We start from the raw sequence: 14,785 nt of genomic DNA, 5'->3' as shown, positions 1-14,785 counted from the left end.
AAAAGAATAAGACGTTCGACATAATTCGTAATTATTTATATTTTAGCGCAAGACACGTTCACTTTATACATTGTTTACGGGGTGAGTCGCTTAACGTTTGCTCCAGAAATATCTTTATTGTTTTTAACCGCAGGATGACGAAAGATTTAGGGGTCGGACGAAAGCCGAAGCCGGGTCATATTTTACACGAAAACAAATTTCTTTATTTATGTATCGAAAGATCAATTTTTTGCTAGATTTATAGTTAAATTTATTAGGTTACTTGTTTTCAGTAACTTTTTTTCTTAAAAAGACGATATTGTATTAGAATAATGAATGGGTGAAAGGAAGGCAGATACACTAATTTTATTATATATATATATATATATATATATATATTGATATGTTTACATAATATCATATATTATTTATTTATTTATAAATAAGAAGTACAGATATAGACATAACTACCTCTTTTCTTTACACAAAAACTTTTAAAAATAACTTTGCTCCTTGCTAATGCAGTGAACATTAACACGTAAACAATTCGGGTCAAAATAGACCCAGCTTAGTTGGCTAGTTAGCTTACGATTAACGAGATCGAGTGTAATTTTTAATGTCGGATCGCGGACCTCGTAAGGCGGATCATTTTCACAACTGTACCATCGACGATGTTTATAACAATTCTAAGCTTTATTCAGCAATTTTTCAAAACATATTTCCGAAGATAGTCTCTCTATTGTTCCCAATGTAACAGCAATTTATTTTATTTCATTGCCGAAAGTTGTATAATTAAGCGAACGATTTAAATACCTTGGACGAAAATTGACCCAGCCACCGATTCGCGAAGGTCGGCATAACGAACTTGCCCCAAAATGCGTGCTGACCATAAAAATTTCAAGGTAAACAACCGAAAAACCTTCCTCAAAGGGAGAAAATTGATACTTGCCATTCGATCTCTCGTCATCCTTCCATTCTCCCAGCATACTTCGCCGACCCCTTTCTTCTCCAACCCTCTTTCCGGTCGGTGTCCGCAACACGCCGTTTTTTTTTTCATCCCGGCGAACCGTTTTCGCCGCGACGTGCGGGGCCGATGTATCAACCCCCGGCGAAATTCGATTAATTAAAAGCTCCGTCAACGGGTCGACGGGACTCCACGCAATTATGCAACGCGCCGTTGACGTTAACAGGAGCGGAAACTCGAACGGAATCCGATGGTACGCGGAGAATGACACGACCGACAAACATTTACGCTCGCCGGCAGGCTCTTCGATGCCCGTGCTTTTCGCCGATTCGCTTTCTCGCGGAATCGTCGAAACTGAGATCTCTATTCCTCGAGGGTGGTCGCGCCGTTTGTCGGCTGTTTGTTCGCGTGTTTGTTTTACAAGGCTGTTTGTTCGTTCTTGAGGGTCCATTTTGTGCCAGAGTTACGAACGTAACATCGAAGTTCCGATTCTCAACGATCCTCTCACGCGATGAACATACACGTGTTGTAGCCACAACAACCAATTTATTGAACGTCCACATTCGAGCAGGTTGCGAAGACTCGTGGATGAGGAAGAAAGGAAAGTTCGAGAATAGTTGACAGGAACGATGAATAATAATAATCATATTGCGGATCCTTGTGCAGAATAAAGATTGTCATCATCGATTATAAATAATTCGCGATCGAATAGAAATTTCTTTTCTGTTTTACTGATTTCAATAATAATATGATAATAATAAGATAAACTAAGATGAAAGCGACACGTTGACACTCTTAAATTTTGTTATCGTTTTAAATTACACCTACTCGTTTTTGTCATAAATGCGTGAAATCCGCGGTCCTATAAGAATGTTTTAGGAAACGGAACGAATTCAAAGTTCGTTTTGCACAGTTTGTATCGTCCGTTAGGAGATAACACAAGTGCGGTTGATTAATTATTGTAATTACGAGATTGTTTGAAGTAAATTGTCCGTGTTAAGTCGCTGTTTGGACAGATGACATGCCCTCGCATGTACGACCAGATTCTCGTGACCAATTGTCAACGCGAGACACGCGGTGAAATTCTCCCAATAGCACGGTCTAGAATCACGTCATGGCTTGAACATTTGGAAAACCGTTCGGGATCTGTTAATCCTTTAAAATGCAAACTTTTTGTGGCCGATCGCAATACAAACAGTGCAACATTAATTTTATTCGAAACTAGGAAATGTCAATTTCAAGATATAAATGACGAATTCGCAATCGGAAACAAATTTTAATAGGCTCGAGAAGTTAAAAAGATGATCAGAACTTTAAGCAGCAAAATTAAATAATATAGCAATTTGAATGTGAAGGGCGAAAGCTAGCTACGCCGATATATGAGTGAAAATTAATCTGAAAAAATAATTAATGTGAGTGAAATTATCTTAACGATAACTTCGGTCATTAACCCTTGGGTGGCGAACCATTTTCACGACTATATAATTCATGACGTTTATAACAATTCTCAGCTTTAGTCAATTTTTCCAAACATATTTTTGGAGACACTTCATACTGACTGTTGTTGCTATAGTGCAACATCCATTTATTTAATTGTATTGCCGAATGTTGACTAATTAAGTGACGATAGTTGATTAATTTGATTATTTTTATATTTCTGTTATTTTTATATATACCATAATTATGTTAACTCCCGGAAAGAGGTGATCCTTGAGGTCATTTGTAGTAACTTCTTCCTGAGCGAAAATGCACTCCGCGGCTTTGTTTACGAGTTATTAACGAAAAACACTGACCAATGACAGGCGAGCTAGCCTAGCACTAAGCAGTCGAGCCAATCAGCGGAACTGGGCTTCGTTCGCTCGTTGGCTCGGCCGCCTTGCGCCAGCTGAGCTCGCCTCTCATTGGTCACCGTTTTCCGTTAATAACTCGTAAACAAAGTCGCGAATTGCATTTTCGCAAAGGAAGAAGTTACTTCAAATGACCTCAGGTATCACCCCCTTCCGAGTGTTAACACAATCATGGGAAACCCTGTATCCACTGGGTCAGAATGACTCGGTAACCGCAGGCCGAAGGTTTAACAACGTTAACGTTATAATAAACAATAAGATTCCCTGTTTATTAAAATAAGGGAGATGACGGCCGGGAGATTTTGTCGGTGAAATTCCAATGATTAAAATGGCTAATTTAATCTCGACAGATTGTTGCGCCCTTCCGTGTTTAGAAACCGTTCGGCATGTTTACAGATGCAGAACGGACCGGTCGAGCGAACGATCCGAACTCGCAAACGCAGGCCGCTTTAGAGAACAAACACAACATGGAGCAAAGGGAACAGTACTATGCGACCGTGAGGAAACCCGGCCAGCAGTCGCCCTGTCGCGAGGTGAGCGCGCTGGAAAGAATTCCCGAATATTCCGAAGACATTTATCCGTACGCCACCTTCAATCTGTCCGAGCAGGAAAATCTCTCGGCGAATCCGATACGACCGGCGTTCTACTACGAACGTAGCGAAACGATGCTGCAAAGCAATCAGGTATTAGCATCCTCTCGACGTTTCCTCTGGTCTCTCGCCTGACGCCCGGAGAACCGGTCTATCAAAGTCTCGTAGAACAGAACACAAAACTGCCCGTGGACTAAATTAAACAGACAGCGAGGAAGTATTACGTCTACTAAGCGGATTTTACGAGTTCATAATATCCTCTATATTTTAAATTTGGACAAGGAAACCGTTTAACGTAGCTTCGGTGAAATATGATTACAAGACTGCGGATTTTACACGGTTATGGCAACATTAAATCGTTGTAATTTAAAAAATAGTAGAAAGATTATAGAAGTATTTTAAAATGTTTATTTTTTAATATATTACAATTATTACGGGAATGAAGAGCTTGCTATTTAGATTCCATTTGTAGCAGTTGATGCAGACAGCTTTCACTTTCGATAAAGATCCGCAGTCTGATGATTATAGATTTATAAAGAAAATGTTCGATTTTGTTTCCTATAAATAATTTGATTTATATGAGAATATCATGTCTAACGGACAAATTCGTAAGAATTTATGTTTGCGCAAATATTCGGTGTGATCCGACAATCGCGTTTCCCAGAAATGGTGCTCCAGATTTAAAAATCAATTCATTAAACAAGTTATTTTAATGTAATTTATTCGAAATGGAATCTTCGATTGAGTGGCCTGAAAACAATCTAATATACGCCTCGATCATCGAATAGTGTACTCCGTGTATTTTTGGAATTTTTCGATAATCCGATTTTTCACTGCAACCATCCTGCCTGTCAAGATAGCGGATTTGAACCTCGTTGCAAAATGTTATTTTTCCTGGACGTGTTATCGAACGTTTCATCGTCAATCTAATTTGATTGAACGTTGTTTCGACGTTCGCTTCCTGATATAGTTTTTTTTAAAGAAAATGTCTGATATCGCGGACGACGATTAATGGCCAAATATCGAAAAATAAAATGAACTGGAATGAAAACGCAAGAAAATTTTGATTGGTATAAAATCGTTTTAGAATCACAAATTACTTTCCTATGAAAACTGGAAGAAAGATCTGCTAACTTAGTATTCAACTGTACCAATATGGGAGTGTACAGATAGCATAATTATATTTTATTAATGTTTTATTATTTAATAGCCTAACAGTGCGCGATAGTACATAGTTCAGGGTTAAAAATTCAAATTAGAGCATGCAAAACGATATAACGCTGGATTTAAGTATAATTTAATGGGATATTGTTATTGGCAAAAATGTATACGACAAGAATATGCAATCTTGAAAGTACCATAATTACAATCAGTCAGTGAATCAAGCAAAAGTTTAAGTTACATAAATGAGTATACACTTTAATTAAAATTGTATTATTATCATGGCCAGTAATTCAGTAGAATAGCGAGTTGCTATTTACAACTAAACCATGTAGTAGATACAAAAGTGTCACGATTTGTGCAGTTGATTTATCAAAATAGATATTCTTTATTAAATTGTTTTAGTATCTTACTCGAAAATATTCCATTGTCTACAAACAATAAGTTACTAAATTACAAGTATCTGAACCAGCCTGAAGATTTTATTTGTTACTACTGAATTGTGGCAAAAGTCTACTTGATCAGAAAAACCCTTGAAAATGGATCTTCACTCACTTCACTTAATTGTTTAAATAACCCACTCGACTAGATCTTAGTGTCCACGCACAATAAATTACTAAATTACAATTGCCAAAATCCGCCATGAAAGACAAAATATTTGCATACTGAAGGATCGAAAAGCGACAAACGCGATTGAGAATTGACTTTGATAGACCGAGGGGACTTCTCGTCTCGTTGTTTCTGTCTCTGGTACCGGAGTAGACGCAAGATCACAGAAAGCCACGTGTCCCTAACTTGTAAACGTTGCAGTGCGACATGGACCAGTACACAAAGGTTCGCGGCCGAGCGCGTCGCAAACTGAAGTCCTTCAAATCCGAATCGGAAGAGTACGACACCCTGGGCTCGGACACCGAGACGGACGTCGGTAACAGCAGTCGCACCGAGTCCTCGAACCACCAGGACGACTCCCGGCCGGCGTCGAAAAACTCGATCGGCCAGAGGAAGCAGCTACTAGCCCTGGTCCCGAAGCAGGTTCATCATAGTAAGTTAGTATTCGATTTTCTATGTCGACGCCGCCAACAGCCTTAACAGCATCCGGTCGCCACTAACGACTCACCTTTCTCGCATCAACGTCTCGCGTGCACCTTCCAGATGTGATGTACCACACGAACGAATCGAGTACATCAACCGAACCGTCACCAATTTCTGAGAGGAAGACCTTCCCGAGGCTCGAGAAGCAAAGGTAAGCAGAACCGTCAGCTTGCTATCTAGCAGACAGCGAATCTTCGAAGTCTACTAATACCGATTGCGGATTAACTGGACTGCGGATTTTATGCGTTTATGCAGAAAATGGAAAAAAACTCCAAGAATACCGATATCTCAACTTATTAAAATTATTTAACAGTAAACCTACCGAACCCTTTTGTTTTATAGCGATGAGAAAGATTGCAGATCTTTGTGTGAAATAAAACTTGTCTGCACGAATTGTAAAGTACAGAAGTTAAATAAAAATGTATTTCTTCCTTTAATAGTCCTAGTATATTTAAAATAATGTGATAATATTCTGGGACCCTTCTAATGTGTTCATTATTCTATATTTTACTTTTCCATTTTTGTCACAAATGCATAAAATCCGCAGTGTATTTATAACGATGAAAAGATTGTATTTATGCACAGACTTCTCGCTATTTTTATTGTAATGTACGATTGGATTAAGAAAATTCGATCATTCTCTATGAAAAAGTTTTTATAAATTCAGCAACTTCAGAGCAATAAATATGGAACCGGTTAAAATGGTCGGCGTGGTAGGTTTAGTGTTAAAAAATTGTTATTGGAAATATAAATAACGATTCGGATTCGTCGAAGTACGGCAAGAGGTTTATGAAGCATGTGAAAATTTAAATTAAATTAGTTACAAACTGGATCGAATAATCGAATAACAATATTATCGAATAATAATATTACTGAAACATAAAATCGAATAACAATATCTATACTCGGGATCCATGCATTAACTATGAAACAGTAAACATTAAACGTCTACTTAGCTTCCGTAACTAGCAATTAATGTTGACAACAATTCTTTTACCTGAAAACGTGCAGTTCATTCGCCACGTTTCTGTTCTCCAATTGTCAGATTATGATTAATTGTCGCATTTCCGTCGCGCATAATTCAGAAGAATATAATGTTCGAGCACCTCTTCTTAGTCAATCATGCCAGTTTTCGACCTCGTAACGTCTACCATGGCAAACGCGTTTCTCTTGATTTACTTTTTCATCTTTTGGTTACACGCGATATATTCGACATTTGCATTTATATTAAACTCCGAACGTAGCGGGCTTCGCCCGTTCACAAAAGCTTTCAACTCCAAAAGCCACGGCGCGAGGACTCATGAACTTGTTAGAATAATAATGCTTATCGAAATGATTTATCGATCGTCGAAATCGACCGATCCATCTGCAGTCGATCCGGCAGCAAACTCGTTTGCACACAAAAAATTGTACCTTCTACCATGTAGCATCGAAACTTTCGATATGAAAACCGGGAATGTCAAAAAGGCTGATCAAAAACTAGCATGCAGTTTGCGCATTCCTTTTGGAATTGCATTTATCACAAAACAAATAGATGAAATATGAAACATGATTTTGGACAAAATTCGAAATTCTCTTGTAAACGTCAAATTATTGATACGGAGTAAGGGATACAAAATTAGTAATTAAAATTTTACGAATTTCTCGAAATATCCTAATTCGCTGTTCTTACGATCAGATTCGCTTATGCTGATTTCCAAATTATCAACAAATTCTTCATCCAATTGAATCTTCTTCTTCGTCTGTAAGGACATGTTCAATTTCAGGAAACTCTTTGCCGATCTTCTATTAACCCTTTGCACTCGAATGGCGACTCTGTGGCGCCTCTAAAAATTGGTATACTATTTTTCAAGATCATTCCAAGAACATCAGACTCGTTTACATTTTTTAAAAAAAGCTATTAAAATTGCATTGTACTTGCCAATAAGCTAAATTTCATATGCATAAATCGCAATAAATTATATAAAATAGAAATACCGTAGATCAGAAATCATGTTTTCGATTTCGAATTCAAATAGCTTCGACTGCAAAGGGTTAAAATCATTTCTCGAAGTATCCAGTGTTTATCGCAGCAAACAACCATATAACCATGCAATATAATCTGCAATAATCTATTCCAATTACCTAGCAAACGAATGTAGAAAAACCCAAAGAGTAGACAAAATTTACGATGAGATGTTCAAAGCCATTTTCGTAGCCACTTACGACGAACTCTATTTTTTAACGAATATCAAATTTTCCGGAGGAAAGAGACACTCGTATCAGTTAAATAAAATATGGGATACTATAATTTCTGACGTTTAATTTTTCAAAACGAATTGGACGTCTGGGGAGAGGGAGCCGGCTTGTTAGGCTAGTAAGAATGAATAACGGAGGGTGAACGGTCGATCCTGACCTAGATAGGAAACGGTCGAGGGAATCGATTGACGGGGTGGTTGATGGGACCGGTATGTCGAACTTGCAGGAATCATGGAGCAACGCCCGACATGGGGATAGACGGTCGCGTGCCGGGTATCTTGCGGCCCGTGATGAAGCTCTCGGAATCCGGGATGCATTGTTACTCAAGGGGAGCGTCGCCGAGCCGGCCAGCGAGGCCTGGTTCCTGCGACAGGCTGGTGAAAGAGCCGAGCCCAAGGAAATCCGTGGAGTCGTTGTGCCTGCTGGAGGAGCCCGGATCGTTCAGGCTTGCAAGACGGGAAGAGGATTGGGGCAGCGAGCTGTCTACGTTGGAACTGAAGCCGCCGACAGGTTTCACGGACGCGCACGAGACCAGCGAGGCCGAATGCGACATCGACATGAAGCTGAAGCTCCACAGGAAGAGGACGGGTTTTCCTTCTAACTCGCTCTCGAAATCGCCCAAAGACTTCACTATCACTGTCTAAGTGTTAATCAAATATCGAATGCAAAACGAAAAAAAAACGTACGAAATGCGAAACGGAATATTTATAAAAAAAAAAAACGAAGATACGGTATACACACACGCACGTAAACGAGAAACGATAAGAAACCAAAAGTAAAATAAATAAATAAAAAAAAAACAATACCAATTTAACGAATATAAAGCTGCCAAGCATGATGAGTGTTAATTCAAAAGAAAACGATATAAAAAAAAACAAAAAAAAAACGCAAAAAACTCGTAAGTATGAAACTCGAGATACTTCCTCGCCGTTGAGATTGTCGGGATCCCCCAACGCTTCTCTGTGGATGGATAACTGTCTTTCCGTGTAACTATCGTCGACGATCCATTTACAATAAAGAGGTATTTTTGTAAGTAAAATTAAACAAACCCAGACCAGAATTCTTCTTCCCTCGGGACTGTTGTCCCCACCCACCGTTGGATCCTCGCGCCGTTCGCGTGCGCGGAATATTGCCGCTAGCCCGAAGCAACAAATTGCAGAAGGTAGGTTGTCGATTCACGATAATTCGAGGTACACTAAACAATATCAAACTTTTAACCCCCTGCAATATACAGGGTGTCCCAAAAATGTCTCGCAATCCGAAAGTAGGGGATTCCTGAGGTCGTTTGAAGCAACTTTTTCCTTAGCGAAAATGCAATCCGCGGCTTCGTTTACGAGTTATTAACGAAAAACAGTGACCAATCAGAGACGAGATCATTTGGCGCGAGACGGCCGAGCCAATGAGCGGAACTGGGCTCCGTGCACTCGTTGGCTGGGCCGCCGCGCACCAGCCGAGCTCGCCTCTTATTGGTCAGTGTTTTTCGCTAATAACTCGTAAACGAAGCCTCGAAGAAAATTTTCGCAAAGGAAAAAGTTGCTTCAAATGACCTCAGGAACCTCCCATTTTCGGGGCATCCTGTATAACATCGTGCCAGACCCGTGACGAAGATTTCCGACAGAACGTACGAAATCGAAATACAATTTCATTCGGCGATTATCAATACTTTAATAATTGGAATTAACGCGAAGACACGATATAAATATAAATTTTCCTAACTTTCTAAGAATTCTTTAACGACAGAGAACTTGTAATCAGCGTGGAAGTGTAAGATATCGCGGAACAATAAATAAATCCCGATTATTCGGTCGAGTGATTGTGTCGAAAATTTCGGAAAATGGCAGGTTTTAACGAACGATAATCGTGGTGCGCTGAAAATGAGAACAGACTGTTAAAATCTATTAAAACCGTGCGCGTTTGGACCGCGTTCGAATGAATTTACGGTTTTGGCAAGATGATTGCACGCCGAAACGACAATTCGTGGCTATAGACGCAGCCATAAACGACGCGTCAATCAGCTTAATTACACACGCTTATCAGGTACATGTCAGTCGCATTTCCGTGAGGCAGAAATACGATCCTGGACTGTATCTCGAGCTAGAGTTACTACGTGCGAGGGTCGATAAACGCGCCGGTCCAATCGATTGATGGCGAAACACCAGGTTTAATGGGATTCTCGTCGAACTTCGAAGCAACTGTTATTTCCAAAAATATTTTACATTCAACTTGTACTCCTATCGATGAATTTCGTTCTACATAGGCTTCAACGATACATCTTTCAGCAGATATTCGGACCGCAGCACGCGGGACAGCACAGTTTCGGGCAGATCAACGTTCAATGACTGCAAACTCATCTCCATGAACGGATTAACTGTTCTTTCAGCTCGAACTCCCGTTTGAATCGAACTATCGGAACACAGCGTCTTATTGTTCTCCCGCAGAGACAATTTCTCTGTACGAAGATCCTCCGAAACTTGCGCGTTGTCGGCTCTCGCGCGCGTCCGAGTTCGCGTACACGTCTCATCCTTGATATCCTTGACATCTTTGCTGTCTCTCCTAGTCTCCGGCAAAGGTTCCTCGTCGTCCGTCGCGTCGAACATATCGAAAGACTGTACATTCAGTTTCTTTATTATTTCCGCCATGTCATCCGTGGACGGAAGCACGTCGTTGGATCCGGACTCGACGTTCCTGAAATTTCGTTCTGCGCTGCTAATGTAACCCTCCAGATAATCCTCGATCTCAGATTTCTGCGACTTCGCTGGAACCTCGCCTGAATTCCCTTTCTTCAAATTTGGCGTCGACTTGCTGCTCGGTCTGGCGACGCTCTTCCGACATTGCTTCATTCCCAGCATGCTTCTGCCGGCTGAGTACTTTTCTGTGGACAAGCCTGCGTAAGATCCGTGAGGGAGAAGAGCATTTTTCGTAACATCGTCCGCCGTTTTCGCGTTAGCAGGCTTCGCGTAAGGTGCTGCTTTCGGGAACAGTGCTTCTTTGATCATGTCAGCCTTCTCCTGGAACGATGGCTCGGACGATTCCAGCACCTTCATAGCGCCTCGTTGCAGGTACTGATTCGCTCTCGGATCCAGGTACGATTTTTGTATTCGCTCCAACTCGCGCGTCATGTCGTCCAGCGTCTCGTATAATTTTTTCGACTTCGAATTGCTGAGGAAAGTCTTTATTTTGGAGTCGCCGCCGTGCGACCTCAATGCTTGCCAGTCGGACTTCACCTTTTCTACCTCGCGATCTATGTCGCCGATGAGATTCCGTTTCCCTTGAGCACACAAAAATTATTTTTGCCAATTCGAAGTAAGTTTAACGGGGAGTTTTACTGGCCAATTAACAAATAATTGCTTTTCAATGTTTTCCATTATCTTTCTGTTGCGTAAACTAATAAAGAGAGGGCAAGGTTTTGGCGTATCACCGATTTGGTTGAGACTTTGCACGTTTTTAGATCTTGTTCTTCTGTTTATGAATACAAACCATTTTAAGTTCAATCAAATAACTTGAATTTTTTAGCTATTAAAAAGACCAGTTCACCAGACGAAGTCTAACGAAATTGATTGCAGAAAGTAGAATAGAATGGCAAAACATTGCAAACGTTTTTTAACTTTTTGACCTGAGTCTACGACGAAACTTTAAACAGTGCATTTTGTAGTTATTGGACATTTATGCAGTTAAAGGGTTAAAAGAATGTTAACTTTTATTTCTTCTGCCAATCAAAATAGTTGAAGCTTTTGAACAAAAATTTGTTTAGCCATTATCTGGTAAATTAGACCCTCTAGTATCTCAAAAAATTCAAATTACTTGGTCCAATTTGAAAAAAAGGTTTCATTATTGCAATTAAATCATTGTCACACATCCAGTGTACTATGCTTAATAGTAAGTTTAATAGTATTCTAATTTAGTAGCAAACTTTATCTGCACCTGTAATGGCGTATATTCGTAAACAGGAGATCGACATTCGTAAATATACAGGGTGTCCTGTAATTATGGGATTCCTCAGGTCATTTGAAGAAAAAATTTTTCTTTAGCGAAGATGCAATCCGCGGTTTTGTTTACTAGTTATTAATGAAAAGTCGTGATTTTCATTATTTTTCATTAATAACTAGTAAACCGATTGCATTTTCGCTAAGGAAAAAGTTACTTGAAATGACCCCAGGATTTATTATTATCAGTCGAAATGATAAAGAATAAAAGTAGAAAATCTTGCGCCCCTCACCACGACTTCTCGGCAATCGCTGCTCCGCCTCTGTTTCTTGACATCCTATGTCAGGCAAATTAGTATTTTTCTTGGAACTTACAACGTCCCCTTTTTCCGCGTTGACTGTTGCCAAACCGCGTCGGAATGGCAATTTTGGTAGCGTGGTGGCAGAATGTTCGTGGCTTTGTGCGAGGTTTAAACATTTCGTAGGATTATCTGCACAGGATAACATTGCGAATAGTTCATGAAAATGGTATTCCTAAATGGTATACCTAAAATGGCATTTCAGGTACTCTATTTTAAGGTACTTCGTACCTCCTTGACCAACATTGGACGAATTTTGACCACCCTTCGGTACTTTCACGCTGAAGGAACCTTTCGACGTCGCGAACGGATCGAACTGGTATACAAAATTGTGCGTCGCCGACACCTTTGTCGTTGCTCTTTTTATGTTTCTTTGTGAACTTTCTGTGGACTTTTAACAGTTTTTGAGAAATTAGACTCGACGAGCCTAACCTTAACAAACAAAGCCGACCAAAATGGATTAAAGCAAATAGCTCGTATCCGAGTAACCGCGCAAGGCTTATCGACCATTTGTTGACGAAGCAATTGCGTTATCTGTTTACAAGTTTTACGAATTAAACACGCGGGTCCGATGACGCCAGTACGGCAGCATTCGTCCTCAATGGATTAAAAGAACCAGCGGCAATAAAACCAATTCTACCGATATTCGTTTTCGAGTAATTTCCAAAATGTGATGATTCTACTTGTTGTAATAGAAAGCAAATAACTTTGTTTAACTTCCATCCTGGTTCAGTGGAACGCGTCCTCTCGCGTGTAAATGATTGTTTTATCTTGTATTGCTCCACGTCTGAATCGGTTTTTTCGCGGTTGGTCGTCAACAGCGATTTCGCCGATTCTTTGCGGTCGACTTTAACGAAACGGGGCCTAAAAAATTTGCTTAATCAGTTCTACACAGATTCTCAGTAACAGTATGCGTGTCCTACGATTATAACAGTCTCACTGATTACTTTTTATTGGTTTGCTTGGTCAGTGTAGTTAAACGAGGCCTGATTGTACTTAACAGGTTGAGTGCCGCGTCGATCACATTTTTAACTAGGTTTTGACATTCATTTTTATTATGATATATGTATTCGAATAAACTGGATGCTACTAGGATTTTTTAGAATACAAAAGAAACAAGCTCTTAACTATCTACTTTCGATTTCATTGATTAAATGACTTTAATACTGTGGGAATTTTGGAATATTTGTGGTCGATATTCGGCACTTAACGTGTTAATTAACAAGATACAGTGTACACATCAATCAAAAATAAAATCGTACTTGTCGTAAAGATGGGCGCGTGCGTATTCTGCGACAATCCGTTCCGAACTTACTAAGTGCTTAAAATTAAACACAACGGTATCCCCCTTCTTGAAGAAGATTTGCCCAGCGGAGACCGATTTTTTCTTGCTCGAGCACCAAATGGATTTACACAAGTTCTTGTATTTTCTGAAACGTAATCATCTCGAACAGTACATTTACTACTACAATTCCTGCATCATCCTAACGCTTATCGCAGTAATAATGAATGAATTTTATTGATTTCCTTACGGATTACATGGCTCCACCTGCTTTATGTAGAGAAAATAATAGAGAGAATAAAATATAATAGAATAAAATGCAATAAATTCAACTCGCAAATAAAATACAATAATTTACGCAACGGATTTAAAATTATGCTATAAACTATTAATACTATTATTGCCTGTCGCAGCAATAATTAATACTTTCACCGGAAGAATCTTAAAGAAACATGTAAGTACTTGCTGTGCCGACTGGGCAAGTTCGGATCTTTTAATTTATTAGCCTTGTGTGCCTGCTCTTTTATAGGTACCCGTTGTTCCGTAGCTCCGACAAAAACTGACAATCCGTTGACACGTTTGTCCTTACGATTTTGTCCGGTCGACGTCGAGGCGTCGAGATTCAACGGCAAAAATGTCGGGCTGCTGTGCGATTTCCTGCAATGTGGAAACTCTCCGACAGCTTTCGCCAGTTCTAGGAACAATCTATCCCCGAGTTACGACTTTTCAAACGAAATGCTATGATGCTAATTGCTAAATGATAACCTGTACAAAACATGTTCTGTCAAAAATAATGTTCGTCTAAAACAAAATAAAGGTGGTCACTGATGTGCTTTTGGTCAACGCCGCTTGACCTCGGTCATTTTTCTAAAAAGAACGATCACTCGCACGTTGAATGCTAGCTCAAACTTTTGCGAAACGTCGTTCTGATTGGCTGACGATTTACTGCTGAGACAACGCTTACTATGGATTGGATGTGCAGCAAAGTGGAGGGGATAGAAATGCTTGCTTAGAGGGGAAACAAAACGTGGCATTGCGTTGTAAACGAATTTCGCGAATTTAATTATATTGTATTTCAATTACGTTGTAATCCAATTATATTGTATTTCAATTACGTTGTAATCCAATTATATTGTACTTCAATTACATTGTAATCCAATTATATTGTATTTCAATTACGTTGTAGTCCAATTATATTGTATTTCAATTACATTGTAATCCAATTATATTGTACTTCAATTACATTGTAATCCAATTATATTGTATTTCAATTACATTGTAATCCAATTATATTGTATTTCAATTACATTGTAATCCAATTATATTGTACTTCAATTACATTGTAATCCA

At 39.4% G+C, this 14,785-nt stretch overlaps 2 protein-coding genes across 3 annotated transcripts in view; one reads left to right on the top strand and one right to left on the bottom strand.

Moving 5' to 3' along the window:
* LOC117229429 (cell adhesion molecule Dscam2) overlaps positions 1–8,919 on the top strand; it is a 353,961-nt gene extending 345,042 nt beyond the window's left edge. For both annotated transcript variants that reach the window (XM_033485864.2, XM_033485865.2), the window contains exons 25-28: positions 3,187–3,473; positions 5,352–5,583; positions 5,694–5,784; positions 8,098–8,919. In XM_033485864.2, coding sequence (XP_033341755.2) covers positions 3,187–3,473; positions 5,352–5,583; positions 5,694–5,784; positions 8,098–8,515 — 1,028 coding nt within the window. In that variant the 3' untranslated portion in view covers positions 8,516–8,919. The remainder of the gene's footprint in view (positions 1–3,186; positions 3,474–5,351; positions 5,584–5,693; positions 5,785–8,097) is intronic.
* A 1,112-nt stretch (positions 8,920–10,031) lies between these two features.
* On the bottom strand, positions 10,032–14,213 carry LOC117229625 (uncharacterized). Its single transcript, XM_076519473.1, has 7 exons — positions 14,201–14,213; positions 13,898–14,129; positions 13,416–13,583; positions 12,861–13,017; positions 12,385–12,544; positions 12,088–12,285; positions 10,032–11,139 (listed from the first exon to the last, which is right to left on the bottom strand). The coding sequence occupies exons 1-7, from the start codon at positions 14,211–14,213 to the stop codon at positions 10,121–10,123; spliced, it is 1,947 nt and encodes a 648-aa protein (XP_076375588.1). The 3' UTR covers positions 10,032–10,120.
* Between the last annotated feature and the right edge of the window lie 572 nt (positions 14,214–14,785).

Source organism: Megalopta genalis, chromosome 3, assembly GCF_051020955.1.
Source record: "Megalopta genalis isolate 19385.01 chromosome 3, iyMegGena1_principal, whole genome shotgun sequence".
NCBI lineage: Eukaryota > Metazoa > Arthropoda > Insecta > Hymenoptera > Halictidae > Megalopta > Megalopta genalis.
This window is presented reverse-complemented; position numbering and strand designations above follow the sequence as displayed.